A 25,486-nucleotide genomic window follows, 5' to 3' on the forward strand; every position below is an offset into this window, starting at 1 on the left:
ATAGTGTCCTGAGAAAAAGCCAAATTGGTTTCCTACCAAAAGAACCACCGACCACATTTATACACTTCATAACCTCGTAGAAAAACATGTGAATCAAAACAAATCTAATGTTTTCGCCTGCTTTGTAGATTTTGAAAAAGCATTTGACTCAATTTGGCATGAGGGCCTGCTATTCCCAATTTTAAACAGTGTTGTGGGGGGAAAACATATGATATCATTAAAACAATGTACCAAAATAATACATGTGCAGTAAAAATGATAAAAGAACAGATTTTTTCCCCCAAAGTCGGGGAGTAATTCAGGGCAATAATTTAAAGTTATAAATTCCAACCCTATTCAATATTTATATAAATGAATTGGCAAAATCACTGGAGGACTCATCAGCACCTGACCTTACCCTCGGCAACACAGAAATCAAATGCTTGCTGTTTGCGGATGATCTAGTGCTGTTGTCCAACTGTAAAGAAGGACTACAGCAGCTCCTAGATCATCTGCAACACTTCTGTCAGACCTGGGCCCTGAGAGTCAACATGAAAAAGACAAAAGTCATGGTGTTCCAGAAACGGTCCAGATGTCAGGGAAATAGGTATCCATTTGTACTGGGCTGCACCAATATAGAACACACACATACATACACATACCTGGGATTAAAAATGAGTTCCACAGGGAATTTTAATATGGCCGTGAATGACCTGAGAGAAAAGGCAAGAAGGGCTTTCTATATAATCAGGAAATCTGTAAAAATTAATATTCCGTTATTGAACCAATAGCCCTGTATGGTAGTGAAGTGTGGGGTCCCCTGGCAAACCAGAAATGTTCAAATTGGGACAAACACCCAATTGAAACTGTCCACACTGATTTTTGTAAATACATATAAAAACTCAAAGAAAAACCCCAAACAATGCATGCAGAGCGGAACTTGGCCAATTCCCTCTTCTAATTAACATTCAGAAAAGAGCACTCAAATTTCACAACCACCTTCAAAAGAGTGACCCAACCTCCTGCCATCAACAAGCCTTAAAATGCCAAGAGGAGAACATAAACAAGAGTCCCCTCAGTCAGTTGGTCCTGAGACTGACCTCCACCAACCCTCCCCTGACTAAAACAACCTCCACGAACCAGATTATCAAAATGCAACAAGAAAACTAAAAAAATACAACAAAAACCCAAAGCAAACTAGAATGCTATTTGGCCCTAAACCGAGAATACACAGTTGCAGAGTACCTGTCCACTGTTACTGATCCCGAACTGAGGAAGACTTTGACTATGTACAGACTCAGTGACCACCACTCAATATTCAACATTTAGATATTTGATGTAAATGTTATCAGGCATTCCTCCTCTAGGGCCGCTTCCCATACACACCCAATGTAACTTCAAACTCCATTTTAACCTTGCCTTGATAGATTCATTAGACAAAACACCCATTATTTTTTCTGGTGACTCATAATACCCTCCAAATACATGAGTTGGCCGCGTTTTTTCGATAACTTTTATACATTATTTTTTAATAATTCTTTTTTGTATTTCATATTTTCAATTTTCCCAAAGAATTATTAAAAATAAATGAAAAACATTATCGAAAAAACACAGCCTGCTCACGTGTTAGGAGGGTATTATGAGTCATAATAATGGGTGTTTTTAATGAATCTAGCATGGTTAAAATGGAGTTTGAAGTTACAATGGGTGTGTATGGGGAGGGGTCCTGGAGGAGGAGGGCCTGATAACATTTACACCAGATATCTAAATATTGAATCAAGCAAATTCAAATCTGTCCAGGGTGTTCATAAAAGCCTGATTAGACGATAAAATTACCAAAAGTTTTTTTGAAAGTGAAATATCCCTTTAAACCCTATAAAGTCTGTGGTGCAATGAGGTGTGAAAATAGCAGATCTACAAGCTCACAACATGTTTTTTTTTGTTTGTTTGTTTTTTACAAAGAATTTGATATAAATGTATTTTACAATTTTAATGATTTTTCGTTGACCTGAGACATGCCCTAAAAATAGCAACACCAGGATTAATGTTGTTAAAATAATGTTGAACTTTGGTTGAACCTTGGGTTACCGTATAGTGACCTGACGATAATATCACAAGTCATGTTCAAACTTTGTCCAAACATTGACAGTTATCTTTATCTGTTCTGTGTGTGTCGAAAATGGAATGGCTTTTCTATCTCTCTCTCTCTCTCTCTCTCTCTCTCTCTCTCTCTCTCTCATTCCAATCACTCTCACAGCATGGCGAAACAGGTCTCAAAATCTCACTATTCATGTGAATGTGAAAGAAGATCCTCAGTGCCACCGACATCATAATTACGTAATATTTGATAATTTGGCCAATTTGGTATTAAAAAAGCCTTAGAATTCATTAAATTGTCACTTTAGAAATGTGCAGATACCCTGTATATACAGTATGCTGGTTTGTTTACTGTTGAGTGGGAAAACAATGTTGCACATTATTATGCTATAATTGCGACCAAAGGTCGCAATTTACTATGAGAAACTTCACATCTTGTACGTTAGACATGTACGGTCTATGGGTTTGCCGCTCTGACATCATGCTCTGATGTCACTGCATGTGATGTCAGGGGAACCACTCTAACAGAATGGGTTTGCCACTCTGACATCACGCTCTGGCTTCAATGTGATGTCACACTAACAGAATCCCTTTTATGCCCATATAAGGTGTTCCCTGATGTCATCAATATTTATGATACCCTGTTAGAGAGATCCCTGTGATGCCAGTGGGAACAAATCCATTTTATGCCCATATATGGAGATCCCTGTGATGCCAGAGGAACAAATCCCTTTTATGCCCATATATGGAGATCCCTGATGTCCACATCCCTGATGTCCACATCAGGGCGAGGTTGCTTGTCGCCCTGAGGCGTCTTACTAGTATATATACTGTACAATAGCAGATCAGGACCTGAGGGGTCCCGATCCCCAGTTTGAGAACCACTGGTGTACAGTATGCCACCCTCTGGATACCTGGGACTACAGTTTTGGTTTCTTTCCTTTGATATTTTCATAAAACAAAAATATGTTTTGTTTGTTATTATAATCGGTTAAATCAATTAGTTGAATCAACTGTCGCAGCCCTATTGCAGGAATCGTCACTCTATCTCCAAGTTTCAAATTTGCATGTTTTTTTTCTTACGTAAATTAAAGGAGCTATAGTCCTTTAAAGCCCTGCCTCATCATATAAGACTGTTGCACAAAACTAGTGAAAATAGCAGATCTACAAGCACACAACGCCTCGCGGTGCGAGCCGTTGTGTGCTTGTAGATCAGCTAATTTCACAATTTTAATGATGAATAAAAAACGGTTTTGGACATACAGTACAAGGTTTCCATCCAACAACAGCGTTATGCATTTGTGGGCCAGGTCAGAATCTTGTGCATCAGCCCCAAGCAAGGCAAGACTAGGCTATTAATATTCTTCTACACCTAGCTTGTACATGCATATTTATGAGTCAGATCAGATATGAATAGGATCATGCTGATGTCTCTATGAATGTTCGTAAACAGCCATGCTTGTTTTGCTCACACTGTCACAAATGTACAGTACATAGATAAGTCACTTTCTATTGTACATAACACTGCCCACAAAAGGGTTAGGGAAAAGTTTTTTTTCCTAAGACAATAATTTAATGATCAGTTCCCTATGGAGACACAAAGAGTCTCCTCTGTGACAAAATATGGTAATCTAATTTTGAGTGACCTGCCAGCTGTGTGACAGTCACACTGACACAGGTGTGTGACGGGCACCTGAGCATGCCTCCTGCAACTTTGTTGAGTTTGTGTATGCTCCAATGGCAGCAACACTGCCCCCATGGTGCCCCCATGGAAATGGGGGCACTGCCCCCATTTCCATGGGGGCAGTGTTGCTGCTTGGAGCGTACACAAACTCAACAAAGTTCCTTGTCAGACCGTGTGTTTTCCATTTGGAAGGATAAAAATATTGTCACTATTTTAGACCTGTATTCCGAGGGTATCCTCATGTCATTTCAACAACTGCAAAGGGCTCATAATTTACCGTCAGCTCACCACTTTAGATTTCTCCAGATCAGAGCATACCTTCGGACTCATATACCCCACTTTGAACAGTTAACAAGACATAACACATTAGACAGTATTCTTCTGCATACACCTGGCATTAAGGGCTCGGTCTCCTTCTTTTACGACATCCTCCATGCTTCTGTGCCAACATCCAGTGATAAATCTAGGATCGACTGGGAGAAGGATTTGAACATTCCAATTCCAGAGGATGTATGGGAGTCAATCCTGAGCAATATACACTCCAGCTCCATAAACGCTAGACACACTTTGGTTCAATTCAAAGTAGTCCACAGACTACACTACTCAAAGTCAAGGTTACACGCCATATACCCTAATACCTCTCCCTTGTGTGATAAATGTAAACTTGAGACAGGCACACTTGCCCATCAGTTCTGGTTCTGCCCAAAACTGAATTCCTACTGGTCCCTCATTTTTGATTACCTATCAAAAGCCCTTAAAAAAACCATTGACCCTGATCCACTATTGGCTATGTTTGGACATGTTACCTTCAATCCTTCTATTAAATCATCCGAAGGCCGAGCGATCTCCCTTTGCACATTGTTGGCTAAACGTCTAATTTTACAACAATGGAAATCTGAATCTAGCCCTTCATTCAAGCAATGGCTCAGAGACCTGGGCAACGTGCTCCATATGGAGAGAATTCGGTACTCAATTATTAAGAAGGACGATCTCTTTATGAAAATATGGCAGCCTCTGCTGGATAGGTGGTCAGTCTCCTGTGACAGAGCCCGTGACCGGGGTGTCCCCTCAAATGCCTGAGAACAGTCTGGGTTTTATTTCCCTGAATCCCGCTTATATTATTAGCTAAGGTTTTCTTTCCTGGATGCTGTCAACAACTACTTTTACTTTTATTGTTCTCTCTTTGGCTGATTTTTTTGTCTTTTTGTTTTGGTCTGTCTTTGTCTTTTTGTCTGTTTTTTCTTGTGTTTCCTATGTAAAAGGGGAAACTGACTTTTTGACCTGTGTTGTACTTTGCTACTTACCCCCAATAAAAACTATATTAAAATAACAAACTCAACAAAGTTGCAGGACCCATGCTCAGGTGCCCGTCACACACACCTGTGACCATGGCACTTGAGTGACTGGCAGGTCGCTCAAAACGAGAGTGATTACCACCAGAAGCATATTGGGGGATCTTAGCAAATTCTTGGGGGGCGCTAACCACACGTTTAGCTGTGTTGCTCATTCCATGACGAATAATGCACCACTGATGCACCTTTCTGGCTGTCATCTTCAGCTGGATAAAGAATGTAGCAGCCCAAGAGTCTCTCCCTAATGACAATCAGATGCGAATGGAAGAAACCCGCGGTCACAATAAGGACATATCTATACATTTTTGTGTAAACGTCTATCTCTTTTGGGTCTCGACCTGAAAATGTTGGGAACCACTGACTCTAATCAAACAGTTTATTAATCTCATCTGTGCTCTTTTAAAGTGGTTTTGCACTCTGAATACGCACACACTCAGTAACGTTTGTAAACAAGACACCTGTCTATGTGTGATGTCTCCCCATGACCCAAACTAGTGAAAATAGCAGATCTACAAGCTCACAATGCGTCACATTGTGAGCTTGAAGATCATATATTTTCATTAATTCCTAAACTTTTTTTTTATGGAAATCATTACAATCTTTCTATTTATTTATGAAATACTTTTCAAAAATGTTGTATAATTGCTTTTAATTGATTAAAATGTGTTCAGTTTTTTCAGTCTTTTGAAATATATAGCTATATTTTCTGAATGTAGGAAATCGAAAAAATATTTACTAGTGACCCATAAAAGTGTGTCCGCGACCCACATAAGGGTGTTTGCTGTACAGTACATCCTCCGTGTCGCCACAGAAGGGGAGTGAAAAATCCTCTGTGTTAATTTAACTCTGAGACTGTGTCTGCCACACTGTTGGAAGTGAAAGCAGAGCCGTGGAGAGGTCTGGATATGCATGGCTGGGCCAGACCAAAAAAAGAGAGCGGTGCATTGTTGGGGCGCTGCAAACCTTTGGAACGCAGTTATTTCTTTAACCATTATTTTATACTTTAACTATTGAAAAATAGCAGATACACAAGGGGTCCATTTGGTTCTATTTGTACACTCTCAGAGTTAAGGAGGTCCTTCAAAATAAAACATTTGAGAACCACTGTCCTCGTGGTCTCCTAATGTGCCATACATAGTGTCACACACATTCTGAAGAAAACCTGTAGACTTGACATTCAATAACTCAACATAATAATCAACATAGGAACATTACAATGTTGAGTAAAAACAAAATGTAGAATTTGTCACGGACAGGGCCAAGTCTTGCCACGGACACATTTGTCTGTGTACAGACATATTGATGACCCCTCGATTGATTGATTGAATACTTTATTAGAAGTTTGTATAGGAAAAGGTACAGGACAGTATACAGTTCACTGATACACGCCACGGTCGACTAAAAGGATAAAGACCACAAGAAAGCCTTTTAGGCTTGTTTGAATTTAGGTCCCTTTTTTCTCAATTCATACACGGACATGCTCAAAATCGCCAACGGCGGTTTGAAAGAGCTTAAAAATCAGGACACAATTTGGCTGCAAAAAACGATGATATATCGGCCAGACGCGTAACGACCCCCCCCCCCCCCCCCCCCCCCACACACACACACACACACACACACACACACACACACACACACACACAACCATATAAGCATATCTATCGCCCATTTCAAATGGCTCTTTTCATTCCTTATCACAGGAGGTGAAAGGGGGCGGAGAGGATGGAGGGAGGGAGGAGGGCAAACCGGGGGGGGGGGGGGGTGGACGGTGACTTTCCCCTTGCTGGTTCATGATGACATTTTCATTTAAAGCTAACAACCTTTATCAATAATGCTAAAGTCTCTCTCTCTTTCTCTCTCTCTCTGTCTCTCTCTCTCTGTCTCCCCCCCTCTCTCTCTCTGTCTCCCCCCCCAACACACTCGCTCATTCTTTCTCCTTCTGCAGCTCGGGCCTGGGTTAAAAATAGCTCCCCCTCTCTCTCTTTCTCTGCTTCTCCGTTTACATAAGCACACAGTGGGGGGAGGGGAGCACTTCCGGCCTGCCCACCCAGCCCCATGCTCCTGATCCATAACACTGGAGCTAGCTGCTAGGAGAGGAGAGGAGAGGAGAGGAGAGGAGAGGAGAGGAGAGGAGAGGAGAGGAGAGGAGAGGAGAGGAGAGGAGAGGAGAGGAGGCTGACATACACTGTGACTGCAATGCAGGGAAGCCCTCTCTTCCATTGCTGCTCTGTCCGTCTGTTTGTCTGTCTGTCTGTCTGTCTGTCTGTCTGTCCATCTGTCTGTCTGTCCAGGGCGAACCACAGCGCCCAGAATTTCATACAAGGCAGGGTTTTCATGATCATCTTGCTGGGAGGCTCCATTGAGCCCCCCCCCCCCCCCCACTTGCAGTATAACACACACACACACACACACACACACACACACACACACACACACACACACACACACACACACACACACACGCACACACACACACACGCACACACACACACACACACACGCACACACAAATATGCGCGCACATCACAACACACCAGTTGGATATACACTTGGATATACTACATACACACATAACACAAACACATAAACGGGGACTCGCACTGTGTCTGACCATACACGCAGAGACATGCACGTACACACTACCTAAACTGTACACACACACACACACACACACACACACACACACACACACACACACACACACACACACAACACACACACACACACACACACACACACACACACACACACACACACACACACACACACACACACACACACACACTGTCCGCCTTCCAAGAAATCTGGGTTCATGTGATCAGTGCATGCCTTATAACAGAGGCAGCCCTGACAGATCAAACGGAAGATAAAAAAATAACAGAAAAGAGAGAGAGAGAGGGGGATGGAGGGAGAGAGAGAGAAAGATGGTGAGAGACACAGCGAAACAGTTTGGAGCAGAGGAGAGAGAGAGAGAGAGAGAGAGAGAGAGAGAGAGAGAGAGAGAGAGAGAGAGAGAAGGAAATGAGGCTGAAGCTTTTAAGGGAAAGAGGAAGGAGAAGAAAAAGAGCTTCCCTCTGTTCGTCACCACAATGAATGGATGGACGCTTTCTGACGCCACAGTCACACACGTGTAGAATGTGCACGAGAGACACCCTAGTTCAGGGGTCTTCAACAGGGGGTCCTCAGAGTTAAACAGGGGTCCCCCAAATATTTGTGTGATATAAATCTTTTTCTCCTTTTTTATATTAAAGGACAACTTTAGTTTTTTACAACAAGGGTTCATATTTTAGATTGTAATTAAAGAATATAAAAGAAGACTGTTAAAATTATTTCATTTACTTCTTTCTATTGTTTTGGAGATTCTTATTTCAGTGGTTGGGGGCATGCGTACAAGTGGCTAAATATGTCATTTTACACAGAATAAGCCCATTCCCAAGATACAACGCAACCTTTCATGGTTGGATGTGACTTATGGGGGCTAGAAGTGTTACTGTGAATAGCAATAAAGAAACTGCTAGTTTATTGTGTCTAAAAATACATATTTAGCCACTTGTACACATGCCCCCATGCGTACGCATGCCCCACATTTTAGCACGGTAAACGTGATAAAACAAAAGAACGAAGCAAATAAAAACATTTTAACACTCACTTTTTCTTTTCTCTAATTACAATCTAAAATATGAACCCTTGTTGTAAAAAAACAAAGTTGTCCTTTAACACAACTGCTGTCAAACGATGAATATGGAATCTATGATAAGGTAGTGGGGTCCCTGCTTCATCTCTCTCTCAACTAAGGGGTCCTTGGCCTGAAAACGTTGAAGACCCCTGCCCTAGTTAAGACCATAAGCACAGCCCCTGTTCTCCAGCTTGTACACATGCACATAAACATGCACACATGCACACGCACATCGCTGCATCATTTTTATGTTTTTTTGGTAAATGAATGCTCCACTTCATCATACAAGAAGTGTGACACAAAAGTAGTGAAAATAGCAGATCTACAAGCTAACAGCTTGTGCTTCAAAATGTTTACATGTTTTAAGAAATAATAATAGAAAAGGAACGGTTTTGGAGACACAAGCGCAAGGTTTCCACCCGACAGCAACGCACATGCACACGCACATACAGTACACACACACGCGCGCAAACACACACACAAGCGCACGCGTATACATGCGCGCCAAGGTTAGTGGCGGGGTCGTTCAGCCGGCCAGTTACGTGACTTTGTAAAGTGACCGTGAAAACATTCCACTAATTTCTCAGCTCAGAAATCCAACGTTGCCCTGACTCTGAGCATGAGCTCAAAGCTCAACAAGTCAGCCTGTGAAGCCCACACATCCCTCCAGCACTCCAGAAACAACCATCGTTCATCGCATTATTTCGATTTATAATTTCAGTGGTTCTCAAAGCGGGGTCTGGGGACCCACATGGGTCCCAGGGGGTCCCCAGCTAAAAGTGTTAATACAGCATAAATCATCTAACCAAAACTCAAGATACATTGTTTGGCTTTTATGCCTTTATTGCTAGGGATAGACAACAGGCTGACTGGGGGAGAGAGATGGGGAGTGACATGCAGCAAAGGTTGTCGGGATCGGGACTCGAACCTGCGACAGGCTGTCAGGCTACACTGAGCCTACTGTAGGTGCCTGGACGCACTTTATCCATATTTTATAGGTTGTCTATTAAAAGATAGCAGATGTACACGCTCACAGCACGTTACTTTATGCCACGCTTTGAGCTTGTACATTTTTTTTACATTTCTTTTAAATCTTGAAATATATGTATTTGTTTTTTTGACAAATACATATTCATTTGGGGGTTTGACATGAAAAGGTTTGAGAACCACTGTGAACCAACGGCAACTGTCGACTGATTAAAAAAATAAGTTGCGGGGTAAATATGCAAAGTCGACCTCTCTCTTATCTGCGCGGCTTTACCACCAATGTGGTTGTTCCAAGTAGAACAAACAGAATGACATTATCAAGGCAGCACAGCGCTCAGTGTCACCTCAACGGTTAGAGAGCCCAAGGTTCCAGGTTCGATTCCCAGGCCTCAGCAATGTGTCGAACACTCAATCCCTAACTGCACCCCAGTAGCGCCCACTGTTGCTTGGGTTCAGTAAATGAATGCAGATACCTAATGTCGCTGTTGTTGGGCAGAAACCTTGAATCTCTAACTTTTGTTAGTTTGAAAATGAATGCCTTCATCTCACAAGTGTAGTGAAAATAGCAGATCTACAAGCTCATATGCGAGGCGTTGTGAGCTGTTTTTTTCCACCCAACAGCGACAATATGAAAATATACAGTGACAAATACCACAAAGGAGTATCGACTATAATTATTGTTGAATAGTCAGTCTCACAGTAGCCAGACGTGTTAGATACATATCTAACATCTGGGGCACGCCTATTGAAGGGCCAACAACAAAAAGACACACAAATGCGTTATAAAGTTCCGTTACAGCCCAGCCAATCAGAGGTATACCTGACTTGTGGTGGACATTGTGTGTGTGTGTGTGTGTGTGTGTGTGTGTGTGTGTGTGTGTGTGTGTGTGTGTGTGTGTGTGTGTGTGTGTGTGTGTGTGTGTGTGTGTGTGTGTGTGTGTGTGTGTGTGCGTGTGCGTGCGTGTGTGATGAGAGGTTAAGAGAGAGAGAGAGAGAGAGAGAGAGAGAGAGAAAAGAAAGAGAGAGAACGTCCTACTTACTACTGCGCACAGTCGATGAGTTGGTACTCGTTGGACCTCTCCCAACAGGACCGGACCCCCTCGTCCTGCCACAGGATCTTTGCATGTTCATAGAACTCCTGGAAACAGAGAGAGAGAAAGAGACAGAGAGAGACAGAGACAGAGAGAGAGGGAGAGAGAGAGGGAGAGAGAGGGATGAGAGGGACTACATAGGCATCATCAACAGCAGGCATTACAGCCTGGGACAGTGATTCTCAAACTTTTCTTTTCAAGGACCTCCAGTTTACTATGCATTAGGCCACATAACTCTGAGAGCAGGGACGTGCAGAGAATATTAGAGAGGAAGGGGCTGACATTTCTAAAAGGGCCTTTTGGTGAAAATATCGAAAATAGCCAAGCTCACAACGCATCGGAGCGCGGCGCGTTGTGAGCTTGGAGGTCTGCTATTTTCAGTGCTTGATACCACACTGAACTAAGCATAATCAAGTCAATGCTGGAGATGTGGCGTATGGCATGGATTTCTAGACAGAAAGGGCAATTCTTTCAACATAAGATGCTGCATTCAAGTTCAGGAGAGTTTGGACAAGGCAATTCTCTTGAATGCTGCCTTCAGGTATGGCATGGAAAGAGGGCATTTGCCTTTCTTTCTTTCACCATAGTAAAAACTGTCTGGAAAGGGCACTTTTAAAAGACGGATAAAAGAGCAGGGGCTCAAGCCCCCTATGATGTCTGTGTGCACGTGCCTGTCTGAGATTGTATAAGTGTAACCAAACGCACCCATTCATTTGGTTCCACTTGTACACTCTCAGAATGACCATTCATTTAGCTGGGGACCCACTGGAACCCCATCAAGGACCTCACTTTGAGAACCACTGGCCTAGGAACCCATACACCAAAGATGTCACACCAAACGTAAGCACTTGAACCCTAGCATCCCAGTTCTGGGACATCTAGGTGACCATTATTTTGTCAAAAACAGCCGATCTAAAAGCTTGCAATGCGTTGTGAGCTTGCATATCGGGGGTGGGAGATTTGTGTAGAAATTATATACTTTTTTACAGTAAAGGAGGGGACCAAATACAGACCCCTGGGGGACTCTGGTCAAGCGGTTAAAATGAAACAAATCAAACAATCCAAAAGAATATATACAGTACATACATTTCCCATAACACATCAGACTAGGCACCATTGCTGTTAAGAGAATGTCTTGATCTTAAGGAACAATAGAGAAGAGAAGAGAAGAGAAGAGAAGAGAAGAGAAGAGAAGAGAAGAGAAGAGAAGAGAAGAGAAGTGCAGTGCAGTGCAGTGCAGTGCAGTGCAGTGCAGTGCAGTGAAGACAAATCACTTCATCCAATTATCATCACAGGAGAAGACACCACCAGACAATGCCTAAAATGCCTAACTTCTCTCCTCACACAAGACAACAGCGACATAGGGGCAGGTTTGCATGGGCCTGTTTCCCAGGCCAGTGAGGCTAAGAGGAGAGGATTGAAATCCCCTCCCTGGGTTTTAGGTTTGAGGCTATGAGGGCCTATTTACAGAGGAGCAGCAGATGAGAGAACTCTGATAGAGGCAGGAAACAGACTGGTTCACTGAGTTCACTGGAGAAACGGAGAGCTTTGTACTGACACAAGGCTCCGCTTTTACTACGTTGGCCTATCGCTTCACTATGGTCTTTACTTGGCCTCATAGAGCCATTAGGCACAAACAGGCCATTCTTAGCCATAGAGCTACCAACATAAAATCAGTATACCATATAATCTTTGCAGCAAAATAAAGAAACATCTCTCTCACGCAAAAGGACCAGGCGTGCCATGGTATGGGCTGACTGTAGCGACGCATACTAAATTGTAGAAAGGTTTAGCGCACTTGTCACACATCATATACTATACAGTAAAGTATATGATGACAGATGTTAGTCAGTCACTGATGGGTTCATGGGATGATATGACGTTTATCAGAATACACAGTGCCAAGAGAAACTTTGTTTTATTTATGTATTTATTCTTAAACAAAATTGTCTGCCGAACAAATGAGTATGTTTCTTTTCAATTCACCCTTTGTTAGCCTCCTGGTTGGTCCCTGACTGACCAACCAGCAGGCTCTATCTGCCTTGTCCCGCCCTGGTTCCGCCTTTTTTATGTTGAATTAGCTAAAACGTAATTTTTGGAGAAATAAAAACATTTAAAAACATGCTGATTCACTATGCTGCCACTGAGCAGCTCCAATTGACTGAAACAAAGTTTGAAATTAGAATTGAGCACACAGAATAACAATACGAAGCAACTGAATTAACATGGCAGTGGATGGAATGTCCCACTGAATGTCCCACCAAGACACAGCAACCAATGGGTGTGGAGAGGGGCAGGACAATGGGCGGGACTTGACAAAGGGTGAATTACTAGCTGTGAGTTCAAGGTTTTATACTATGACTTTTTCTCTTGTGTTTGCTTTGTGTTTTGCCAATTATTTGGGGGCCCCATTCCCATTGAAAAGCATTGGCGGAATGGGGAATCCACTCTCATAGGTAGTTTGGTATAACCGTACCCTAACAGAGTATTTCTACATTGCAGTATTGATATTTTTACTTAGTAAGTAAAAGAATTCGGGTACTTTTTCCACCACAGCCCCTGGCCCACAGGTTGGGAATTGCTTTAAAACGAATTGCTTTAAAACAGAGGGTCTTGGGGGGGTAACAGGAAAACTCACCCTCGAACTAACTCACCCTCATTCGCGCGACCGCGGGTTTCCCAACGAGTCTGTGGCCTTAAGCTAGATGCAGAATAGACCAAAATTTAGAGTGAAAATCTATAACTCATGCTTCTGGGGGTCCCTGGAAGAAAATATTTTGAGATGGGACACATGGGCAAATACATATAATTTTGGGGGTCCTTGACCTGACAAAGTTTGAGAACCACTGATAGCAACATAAGTTGTTTTCTTCAGAAAACTGTTAGGATTTAGATGACTGTTAGGATTTAGATGACATTTGTAGAATCAGTGGTTAAGGACCCCCAAAATATGTATTTGGCCGCGGACCCCCATCTCAAAATATTTTGATCCGCGGATAGACCCCCGTCGCAAAATAGGGATCCCCAGAAGCAAAGATTTGAGTTAAAGATTTTCACTCTAAATGTTGGTCTATTCTGCATCTAGCTTAAGGCCACAGACTTGTTGGGAAACGCGCGGTCGCGCGAATGAGGGTGAGTTAATTCGAGGGTGAGTTTTCTGGTATTCCTTGGAGGGGTAGAGTGCAGGACTACACACAACAAACAGCGGTCTGTTTTTCATAGTCAAAAATCCCCCCGATGACAAAGATGTATCGCTTTAGTCTTTAGCTTTTCCACAATGAAATGTGTCCAATAAAAGTCAGCATTAGCTCTGTTCTGCAGAGAGCTGAGGGCAGAGAGCATGAACAAACTGCATGGATTCAAACACTTGACTGAAACACCGACCACAAGCCCATGAACACCCCACATCACTAGGAAAACACATGGCAGCACATGGTCAACACTTTATGTTCCATAAGGAATAGAAAAACATAAAGTTACTGTAATAATGTAGCCTTTTTATATATAACCACAGTTTATTTAGTTTTACATTTTTACTACACAGCATATTAGAGGAGGAAAAAATACTTCTACATTTCCTGTTTGGTAAAAAAGAATGGTGGAAAAAAAGAAAAGAAAGGCAAAAAAAATTAAGGGTGATTGGAAATGAATTGAGAAGGGCATAGAGATACAACTTGTTCTCATTGACTCCCCCCCCCCCCCCCCCCCCCCCCCCCTCTCTCTCTCTCTCTCTCTCCCCCCCCCCCCCCCCTCTCTCTCTCTCTCTCTCTCTCTCCCCCCCTCTCTGTCTCTCTCTCGCTGCCTCCTTCCCAGTGGCAGTTAACCAGTCCAACTGGTTTAAGGTACTGCAGCCCTGAGGCCATTGACAAGGGGATTGGGTGGAGGACCGCGATGGAGGACTTACATCATTTGTCCATACATCATTTGACATACATCATTTGTCCATTGTCACTTGCCGTGCCACAATTAATAGATTTCCAGCTTGCAACTTTGCCAATACAACGTAGTATAAGTTAGGCTTTAGGCTGAACATGTGAGATTTCTCTATTTTATTCACTATTCCATCCTTCCAAAGAATCAATCAACGGTTTGTATAACAAATCAAGACAGCAGTTACTCAACTGCCAATCGACATAACTTGCTGGCTGCTTCAGGGAAGGGAGAGCTATTTTCCCCAAACTGGCTATTTTGGCCTATTTTAAGCATGACATGAACATTTTCCAAAATGGACTGATGATTTCTACAAGCTAATTCTGCCATAGAGACACTGTCGTATAAATCAGGTGGTGGTTAGGTCACCAACCACTGGCATAACTCAATCTCAAAATAACCAATAACTACTACCTTTACCGGTAGCTCGATAGTGTTGGATGACGCCACAAAACATCCCATCCCACCATACACGCTTAGAATAGCTGAACATATAAAATGTAACTTTACTAATATTCCAGCCCATTGCTTTCAATCAAATCATTCTTCTTCTTTTTTTTTGCAGAGAATACTAGTAGAAGTCTATAGTGACTGGGGGAAGGGTCAGCTCGAGATAGGCCCGCATAACAAATGTGCCATGACGCAACAAAGACAATATCAGGAGACTGCCGTTTACATACAAATACACACTCTATTCTCTGGAAAGTGAACCTACAGATGAAGGGCCTACAGTATGATAATGGCCTGTGTGGACAATAGGGCGAGTGGGCACTAAATACCTGAAGCAGACAAAGCGTTCATGCAACAGTGACTTGAGGAGAGCTCTTGGGCAGTGTAGCGTTTTGGGTCGTGTACCCATTTTATGGCTCACAAAAGGAAATAGTATATTCCTTTCGACCATGAATTATTGTTGTTGTTTTACATTTTCCAAAAGATTTTAAGATTTACATTTTATTTTACATTTTCTAGAAATGTTTAAAAAAAAGAGTGAAAAGCAATTTTCATCGGGTTGCAACCTATTGTGAGCTTGTAGATCAGGTACTGATTGATTGATTGATTGATTGATTGATTGATTGATTGATTGATTGAAGAATTTATTAGAAGTTTGCAATAGGAAAAAGAAACAGTTTCATGACAGTACAAATAACTGGTACAAGGTCAACTAAAAGGAGATCCTAGTAAGCTTTTCGGCTTATTTACACAGGAACCACTTTATGTATTTCATAAAACATTGAAAGACAGACGGATAGAACACGTGTATGGCCGAGTGTTGGCCCGGACCATGGATGGACGTCTAGACCGGGGCTTCGTTGAGGCCTCCGATTAAATAATTCATTTTATTAAATATCCCGGACTGGGAGGGCTCTAAACTTTATTTTAAACCATTTTCAATGGAATAAATCGTCGGACCATCTAGCGTCTCTCGTTGGCAAGCGCTGGACGAGCAAGGACCACCCACGTTGCTCCAAGCAGCTCGGGGTAAGTAAAATAGCAAATAAAATATTGTATTGGATTGAAATAAAGCCGAACTTGTTCGGGATAGGCACTAATAGGGTTAATTGTAACAGAGTATTTCTACATTGCAGCATTGATACTTATTTGCTTAACGTTTTTGGCTAAATTTGTTGATGACGCCACGGCGCGCCTGTACTGTACCATAGAGTTATAATGTACTGTACCTACAACATACATTCTCTTCCCATCGCCCGCATGGTTGCACTCGCAGCCCACCGGAAGCATCTTCCTCTGCTTGCACTGGGCTACTAGGCTAGCACTAAAGCTAAAGCTAAAGACACGAAATGTATATAAATATGTGCATATAAAAATATATATTTCCACACAAATCTGTTTGTAACATTCCCATTGTTCATGAGAATTTGTTTGTTTATGTTTAATTGTTGAAATGGCGGAGACGCTAAAGTTCACCGAGAGGGGATGCTGCCTCTCACCGGGCAGCATGGCTCTTAAAGCAGAGGGCTTGCCACCTTTTTCCGTGCCGCTCCCTGCGGCGGGGCGTGTCAGCGGCACATTAAGTAAAAAATGTGAGTACTTTTTACACCACTGGCTAACTGTACCTCTTCTGCAGTCTTCTGGCCTCTTTGCAGCTCCTCATGCCCGTGGAACAGACTGGAGCTCAGGAGGAATCCCCAAGTCTGAGCATGTGCCTGGAGCCATTAAGGGGGCCACACCATGCTTTTAAATATATATACTGTATATATAAATATTGGTCCATAATACGGTTTAATACAGGTTTTAGCCTAAACAACCACTCAGATATTGAGCACAAAGGTGACCTAGACTGAGGGCAGATTTCAAAAGAGTACCGTTCAGACATGCCCATTCAAAAAATCACTGAAATGAAAGGCAAGGCTTAGAGTAAATGAATTTGTTTTTTTTTGGGGCTGGAAGAGACACTGGGAGGACCAAAAAACAAGAAAAGAAATGAAAAATGTGAAATTCATGGTGTAGTCCCTTTAAATGGTTATTACAGACAATCAGCGCTAATAGGCCACACGGAGGATCTCTCAGGTGAGAGCCTCATTCAATTGACAGCATCCCAAAGGGACTTTACACCTGCTAATTACTGATCCAGCCAGCAAACACACCACCAGGCACTCTGTCTCTGTGCTACAGACGGTGACTTTTGTCGCACAGACTAACCTTTTTAGCATGTTATTTGAGATTTGACAAATCCCTGCAAATAAATGCCAATTGCTTTTTTATAGTCCACTAAATCAATTAGTCTGATTAACAATTTAAAAATGGAAAAAAAAAAATTCATGGAGCTCCAGTCGCTACATGATGACAGAATAGAAAAGCGCTTGTTGCAAAAACATAGGACGTGCTGGAGTTTCCAGTTACAGGCTATATAGCTGTTTTCTTCTGTTGAGGCTTGAAAGGAGGGGAGAGTGTCAGTTGTTGATCACAAGGTAATTAAACAGCAACTTACCGATGGATATTCAAAATCCTTCTGGATTGCTAGGTGTAATGTCATGATGTAATCAATTCGGGACTGGTTTGCTGGGCAGGCTAACTTGCATGGCGGTGTGAGTGAATTCATTGCTGTCACAATTGTCTGTATAGAGGACAGAATATTACATTGGTTAAAATACAACACACACACTTTAAACTACTTTCACAGTGGCATCCCCATTTTGGGCATATCAGTATAGGTAAATATTTTTTTGCCTATACTGATAAAAAAACAGCCGATCTACAAGCCCACAACGTGTTACATTTTTTGAAGCGGGCTAAAGTGGTTCATTATATTGCTGCCTATTGATAAATGGATCCTTACCTCTATCGCTTCTTTAATGTTGTTTTTAATATCATGAATTTTCTGCTTTTTCTCCCTGTGAAATAAAAGTCTGTAAGTTAGTCTTTGTTTACGTAAATATTGCTGTATACAATACAATACAAAAGACAACACAAAATTATGAGTAAGGTAAACAAAACAATTTGTGAATACAATTATGAATCAAGTTTCTTCAGGTTATTTCAACATATGACCACCATATTACATTTACGGTTCATGGACTTTGTGTTGTGACAGTATAGCATTAAACCAAACAGTTTGAGTAATTCTACAAACAAAATCTAAATTTAATTGAACGGTCTAAATCTTTCACAACACCATATACCATGCCTACAATTTCTTTCTTGTTTTATTTTATTTATTATTATGAATTTCTTTTACATTTGAACTTCACACACTTCTCAGCAGTCAGTGTCCACACAGCATCTGTGAGACACTCCTCGCCCATAATCTAAAGTAGGTACAGTAGGTTTACGTTTTGACAGGTTTTAGTCTGCTGAAAGGGTTCATCCTACACTCTGTTGTATGTACGCCCGCATCTTCAGTAGCTAAAGAAGAGTGCGGGTCGCCCCAAAAATGGCTTATCCACTATTTTAGCTTTTCTTTTTTTGGCCAAAAGTGTCCTTTTAGTGAATTTCAGCCCCTGTCTGCACGGAAAATAAACTGTCATTTTGTTCTTAAGATATAGTATTTATGCATAATATCAGTATGTTGTATTCTTTTATAAACAAACTCTATTCTAGGGGATTGTGTGTAGACTGTAGATTGTTGGTCGTGGGTGCCTGACACCCACAGCACCCAGTGAAGTGCTGCTTATGCATTCACACATCATCATCAAACAGAAATTCACCAGTGTTCAGCGCTTGTGTAATCTGTGGGCTTTCACCTAAGCAGCCAGTGGTGGACAAAGTACAGTATATACTCAAATAAATACTCAAGTATTCAAAAGTACAAATTAAAAAGTTAATATCAATGCATTGCTGTGTTGTATGTAAAAATCGGAACTTCTCTCAAATGTAAAAAACGATAACAATAGCAGATCTATGCACTGCGACGCGTTGTGAGTGTGTGTAGATCAACATATATTTTGTAAGTTTGGGTCCCAAGAATATGTGAAATGTGAAAGTCAGTCAAAAAGACGAATACACAAATAAAAAAATGTACAGTACACAACTGTGCACCACTGCAAGTAGCCCTGTACTTGTAAACCTGTGATAGATAAACGTTCCACTTTTGTGCTTGAAATTACTGTACATTTCAAGACAGAGCATATGTTTGATAATGCACATTCAGAACAGATCCTGTAATGCCTGTTATTGAATCAACCTTTAACTTGCTTACATAGTCAGATTTCTGGTGTGATTTCCTATGTATGGTTATACAGGCACAAAAAGATTCAAAGATGCCTCTATTTGAGTACAGCTGTTAAACCACATTAGCCTGATATCACTATTTTGGGCATGTCATTATGTAGGTGAACATTTTCAAAAGAATTAAAAATGTCCCAACATACAAAAATAGACGATCTACAAGCTCACAAAGCGTTGCACCACACTGTGAGCTTGCAGATGTTCAATCTTTATACTTCATCGTACAATGAAGCATAAAGGGCTTTACTTGAATACTAGAGTCCCTATTCTGGGCATGTTGTAATAGGTAAACATTAGGCAAAAACAGGCAAACACTGTGAAAATAGCAGATGGGCTATTTCTGCCAAAGATATTTAGTGTCTACGGGGGGAAATTAAGGGACCAGGACTAGACCCTTGGGGGACCCTGGTCAATGAAGTATATAGGGTTTAAGTGGTTAAGTGGTTACATACCAGTAAGACTCCCTAATCTCCACAAATATCACAACCTCCACCTCTCACGTCATACGGGTAGCCATAGTTACACCTGGAATGTTGAATCTCCATATATGGAGATAACCTACGCATCACACAAAGTCTGACCTCACCAGCCCATACTTGGGCATGGACGACTTATATCTCCATATACGGAGATGGCCATATATGGAGATACGATGACATCACAGAGTCCACAGCTGATGATGTGGCGTGATGTCATACAATACACAAACAAGCCCTATATAAAGGGACAATTCTCACCAGGGAAGAGAGCATTGCCTGGAATGTTGAATCTCCATATATGGAGATAACCTACGCATCACACAAAGTCTGACCTCACCAGCCCATACTTGGGCATGGACGACTTATATCTCCATATACGGAGATGGCCATATATGGAGATACGATGACATCACAGAGTCCACAGCTGATGATGTGGCGTGATGTCATACAATAAACAAACAAGCCCTATATACTGATGCGATACGATGACATCACAGAGTCCACAGCTGATGATGTGGCGTGATGTCATACAATAAACAAACAAGCTCTATATACTGATGCGGAGATATGAGCAGGGCAAAGGTGTGACGTGTGACGTGTGACCGACCGACCGACCGACCGACCGACCGACCGACCGACCGACGGACGGCCGGTGGAGGTTTTCATAGTAAACTGCTCCCTGACGGTCGCAATAATTCCAGCTAACAAACTTACATGTGTGTGGACCAAAGTTGCGGTACATGAGTGTGCATTGTGTGGCATATACAGGCCTATTGTCAGCGTTACAGTTTGATGTGGTGCTTGTCCCATATGACAGCCAGAACTGCTCTGTCTGAATCAAATAATAAAAAGAACATATTTTGGGAAAGAGTGACAGCTCTAGGCTTTATTACAACCACACCAATTGAAGGGTTTAACCTACCTATCCTAAAGGACAATATAGACAATATAGACAATTAGTTAGAAAAGACAGAACGTCTGTCTGTCTACCTGTCTACCTGTCTGTCTGTCTGTCTGTCTGTCTGTCTGTCTGTCTGTCTGTCTGTCTGTCTGTCTGTCTCTGTCTCTGTCTCTCCCTCTCTCTCTCTCTCTCACACACACACACACACACACACACACACACACACACACACACACACACACACACACACACACACAAAAGAACGAGGTAAAACTTTCTGATCCCAGTGCAGCGAAACACAACGGGAAGCACGGCCTGCCTGTGGATTTATCATCACACTGGGGCCGTCTGGCTCTAGAGCAGTATCTGTCCAACATGAGCCAAAAATAAGTGCACACAATGATGCTCCAAAACCTCTTTTCTAGGAAACAACAGATCCAGAATAGAAGAAATGTGACTTTGTTTCCGTCACAACAAGTTGGGGATGAGTTGACAGAATTCATGAGACACAACGCAGGCTTGTCTGAACATCAGAGGCCATGTTCCTCTGAAAACGTTCAACAGAGCACATTGAGCATAACGGTTACATCCATTTATTTCAAAAACCTTCCGAAAGATCTTGCATATACCTTGTCGTCAGTCTGAAACCTTGTATCTCCACAAGAGCGTGAAAATAGCAGATCCAGTGATTTTCACTAACCGTAAGAATTGCTATCAGAAGAGAGAACCCACAAGGAAAAGGTATCCGATCCAAGTTTAGTATTCCTTCCAAGTTTAGTATTCCTTCCAAGTTTAGTATTCCTTCCAAGTTTAGTATTCCTTCCAAGTTTAGTATTCCTTCCAAGTTTAGTATTCCAAGTTTAGTATCATGTATCCTTGCATGGGTTCTCTCTCCTGACTGGACACAATTGGTAACCCCAGCTGAAAGTGTATTTTCGATACACTAAAGGGCAGGGGAGGCAGGGAGACCCCTGTTACTGAACAAGCACCATAGCAAATGATTGCTATTGGAACGCAGCGCTTTCAAAATGTTAACAACAAACTTACTTTTTTTTATACAAATATATATCATTTACACCATCTTTAACCCCGACATCTCTATTTTGTCCAACTACTCAATAATTTTAATATTAAATAAAGACATTCAAACTGTAAAAATAGCAGATCGACAAACTCACAAGGTGTCGCATCACGATTGGCTATTTTTGCTATTTGTCGTAGGACAAAGTATACCGATATATACAGGGCTTACTTTCGGTGGTTAGCTTTGTAGATTTCTTGTTCAGATCATATTGAATACTTTGAGGACATTGTTGCCAATTTTGAACAACAGCTGTCAGCCGGGTTAAAAGGCCCATTCTGCAAGACCCACGGTCATTTTGAAGTATTACAATAACATGGAATTTCAAACAGCAGATAGATGGTTTTTGTAGCGCTTGACTGGCAGACAATAACTGTCTACCGGTCACGGCTTGCGCTACTGGGATGCACGGCTCCACAACATCACTCGCAGGCAAGAGATTCTGTTTCACATAAACATATATACACAATGCAAGGCCGAGGTAGAAGAATGTTGTTGTCTTGGACTGGCGGATTGAGCCTTTAACCCCCTTACATGAGAGGACGGCTGAAGAGAAACTTTCCAAATTGTCTGATGCAAAACCTTTGATGTATACCGTCGCTGTTGGGTGAAACCCTTCTATGCCCAATACTGTTACTCTTCAGAAAATGGAAAGAAAAACTAACCTGTGTTCCAATCGATCCAATGTATATTTAGTCACCAGCTTTTGTTAATACGTTTACTTGGTTTATAAAACTCACAGACAGATATGCAAGCTCACAATGCATCGTGACACTCATGTACGACAAAGTAGGGAATTCATTTATGAAAAGAAACATTAAAATGTTGAAATATGGAGAAACTAGGTTTCTGAAGGACAGCGATGATATGCTCTTCCTCTACTCTCCATATAAAGATATTAAAACTTGATGACACACATTTTCAGTGTAACGATGAACTGAATTATAGATTCATGAAACCTGATGATTTTATCATTACACTAAATCTCTGTATTAAATAAATCCATTGGAATAAGGGAGGATAATTAGCAACATTGCACGATTTCAGGCCTAAACATGGCCCTGTCTTAAGTTCTGAAATCCTCTTATCCTCAGTATATTCAGTGGGTACACCGCTCAATTTAGGAATTCACATAGTTTGGGCCTTGTGACACAGCAGGGCAGATTATACATTTTCTCTCAAAGAAAGCAAGAAAACAAAAAGGAAAAAAAGAAGGGGGAAAAAGTCAAGACTGTAGAATCTTTGGTCTCGATCACGCCTCAGCAAAGTCTGAAGTTGCTCTATTAACAGTGGACGTGAGAAACGTTTTTTTGAACTAAAGCAAAGTTACTCTTCATTTCTATATCTTTAAGAACTTCACATTGAGGTAATAGTGTACAATCAGTGTTTCAACCTAAAATAAACAGAACTTTATCTCCAGGAAATCATGCCATGTCTTCTACTGTATTTTTCAATTAATAATCCATGGGGCTGTACCACACAACAGTGTGGATTTAGAAGGATTATTTGATTAATCAAATAAACGTGAAGCACTTTTTTATAGCAACAAATAAATTAACCACATATAGTGAAAATATCTACAAGCTCAGCTTAAATAAGCTATTTTCACTATTTTATGAACTTTTTGACATTTCTGGAAACCTTTTCACAATATTGTCATGGCCTGAATACGGATCGAGTCATTGATTATTTTTATTACAATATTGATAATCAATTAAATTGATTAGTTCAATTAACGGTTGCACCCTAGATGGGACTAACGATTCCTTGTTTATGGTTATAGAAGACAGTAGTCAATTCGCACTGTCCTCCTGACCCTGCTGTCTATTTCAAACTAAACTCCAGAGCAAGCTTCAAAAACTAATCTGGGCAGTTTAAGAGATTTTCTTTTTTTTTTTCTTTTTGAAGAACAAATGAACAACATTTGAATCTTTAGGCTATTTATCACACATGGGGATTATTGAGTTTCTTTGTTAATGGTTAGTTCTGTTTAGAAAGGGCCTTAGTGGTATAAATGAAACCTGAAACACTGCTTCTAAATGTTTCAACAAATCAGTAGTCTTGTAGATATCATTGCTGTCGGGTGGAAACCTCATATGTCCCAAACTGTAAACTCTAAAAACTGTACAAATTCTAATGAAAAAATAGCCGATCTACAAGCTCCAATGGTGTCACATGGCAGCACATTTTGGACTTGTGGATAGGCTATTTTTGCTACTTTCGTTTTATACTGTCGTTGTAGATTAAAAAATGGAGATGGAGGTTTCTGCTCGACAGAAACAATACGTAAGAACTTACACGTATCCATTAGTCATGTAAAGCATGAAAAGAAGAAAACTAGCACTTACTCAGCATTGAAGCCATTAACGTGCAATATTCGCATCTGCTTGACTATCGTGCTTTTCCCAGATTCACCAGCTCCTGAAAGTAGAGAAAACAGTAAGACATTTTTAAAGCTCATAATGAACTCATGTCACAGCGAATAAAATACCACCATGGGACTTTGACCAGTTAGCGGTAACTTTGTTAATAAACCCTAATTCATAGACTGGAGTCCCCCAGGGCTCTATACTAGCCCCCCCATCCTTTTTTCCTAAGGTAAATCTGACAACCGGAAACCCAGATGCTTAAGGCTTTATTGTTAAAAATGTTTTGGCTACTTTCGGGGAAATGGTTTCCATACAAGGCCTAACGATGAGAAAACAAAGTCACTGGTCTGATTCACAAGTAAACCTCTGGACTGGTTCTACTTCCAACAGGTGAATCTACAGGTGGTTCTCAATTCCTGGTCCAAGATCATGCTGTAAACCAGGGGTCTTCAACAGGGGGTCCGGGACCCCTAGGGGGTCCTCAGAGTTACTACAGGGGGCCGCCAAATCTTTGTGTGATAGGATCATTCTTTTAGATTAACAACTTGAACCCTCGCATTCCCTATTCTGAGGAGAACGTTGGCCAAAAATATCAGATCTACAAGCTTGAGCTTGTAGATCGGCTATTTTTGGAAAATAGGTTGGGTGTGGAAGTAAAAAAAGAGCAGACCAAGTACCGAGTGATAGGTCAAATTTACAAAGTATTGACAATTTAAGTGATTAAATGTCAACACATTAACACAAATCCAACATCGACTGATGACAGTGTGGTCAAACAGTCTATGAAAATACCTATGAAATCGATGAAAATCAGCAACACAGTTTTATACAACATGTAGAGGGGGTCCCTGCTTCATCTGTCTCTCAGCTAAGGGGTCCTTGGCCTGAAAACGTTGAAGACCCCTGGTTCCATTTCAACACTTCTCTTGAGTTACAGACCTGTAAACTCCTCAGGTTTTACTTGACCCCATGTTTATAACAAGGGTGATACATTTGCAGTCATTAGATGTCTTTATACTTTACCACTTGAACCCCAGCTTCCAAATTCTGGGGGGAACATTCACCCCAAAAATTGCAGATCTATCGTCTATTTCTGTCAAAACAATTTGGTGTAGAGGTAAAAAAAAAAAGAGCGCACCAAGTATAGACCCAATTCATGTCCAGTTTACCAAGC

At 41.4% G+C, this 25,486-nt stretch overlaps 1 protein-coding gene across 1 annotated transcript in view; it reads right to left on the minus strand.

Annotated features, from left to right (window-relative positions):
• Window positions 1-25,486, minus strand: part of LOC308287650 (guanine nucleotide-binding protein G(s) subunit alpha-like) — a 47,287-nt gene that overhangs the window by 19,791 nt on the left and 2,010 nt on the right. Inside the window, exons 2-5 of the mRNA XM_080728881.1 lie at window positions 24,292-24,364; window positions 18,095-18,149; window positions 17,747-17,872; window positions 10,816-10,913 (exon numbers count right to left, since the gene is read on the minus strand). Coding sequence (XP_080585007.1) covers window positions 10,816-10,913; window positions 17,747-17,872; window positions 18,095-18,149; window positions 24,292-24,364 — 352 coding nt within the window. The remainder of the gene's footprint in view (window positions 1-10,815; window positions 10,914-17,746; window positions 17,873-18,094; window positions 18,150-24,291; window positions 24,365-25,486) is intronic.

The sequence above is a fragment of the Nannobrachium achirus genome (assembly GCF_963921795.1).
Source record: "Nannobrachium achirus genome assembly, chromosome: 6".
NCBI lineage: Eukaryota > Metazoa > Chordata > Actinopteri > Myctophiformes > Myctophidae > Nannobrachium > Nannobrachium achirus.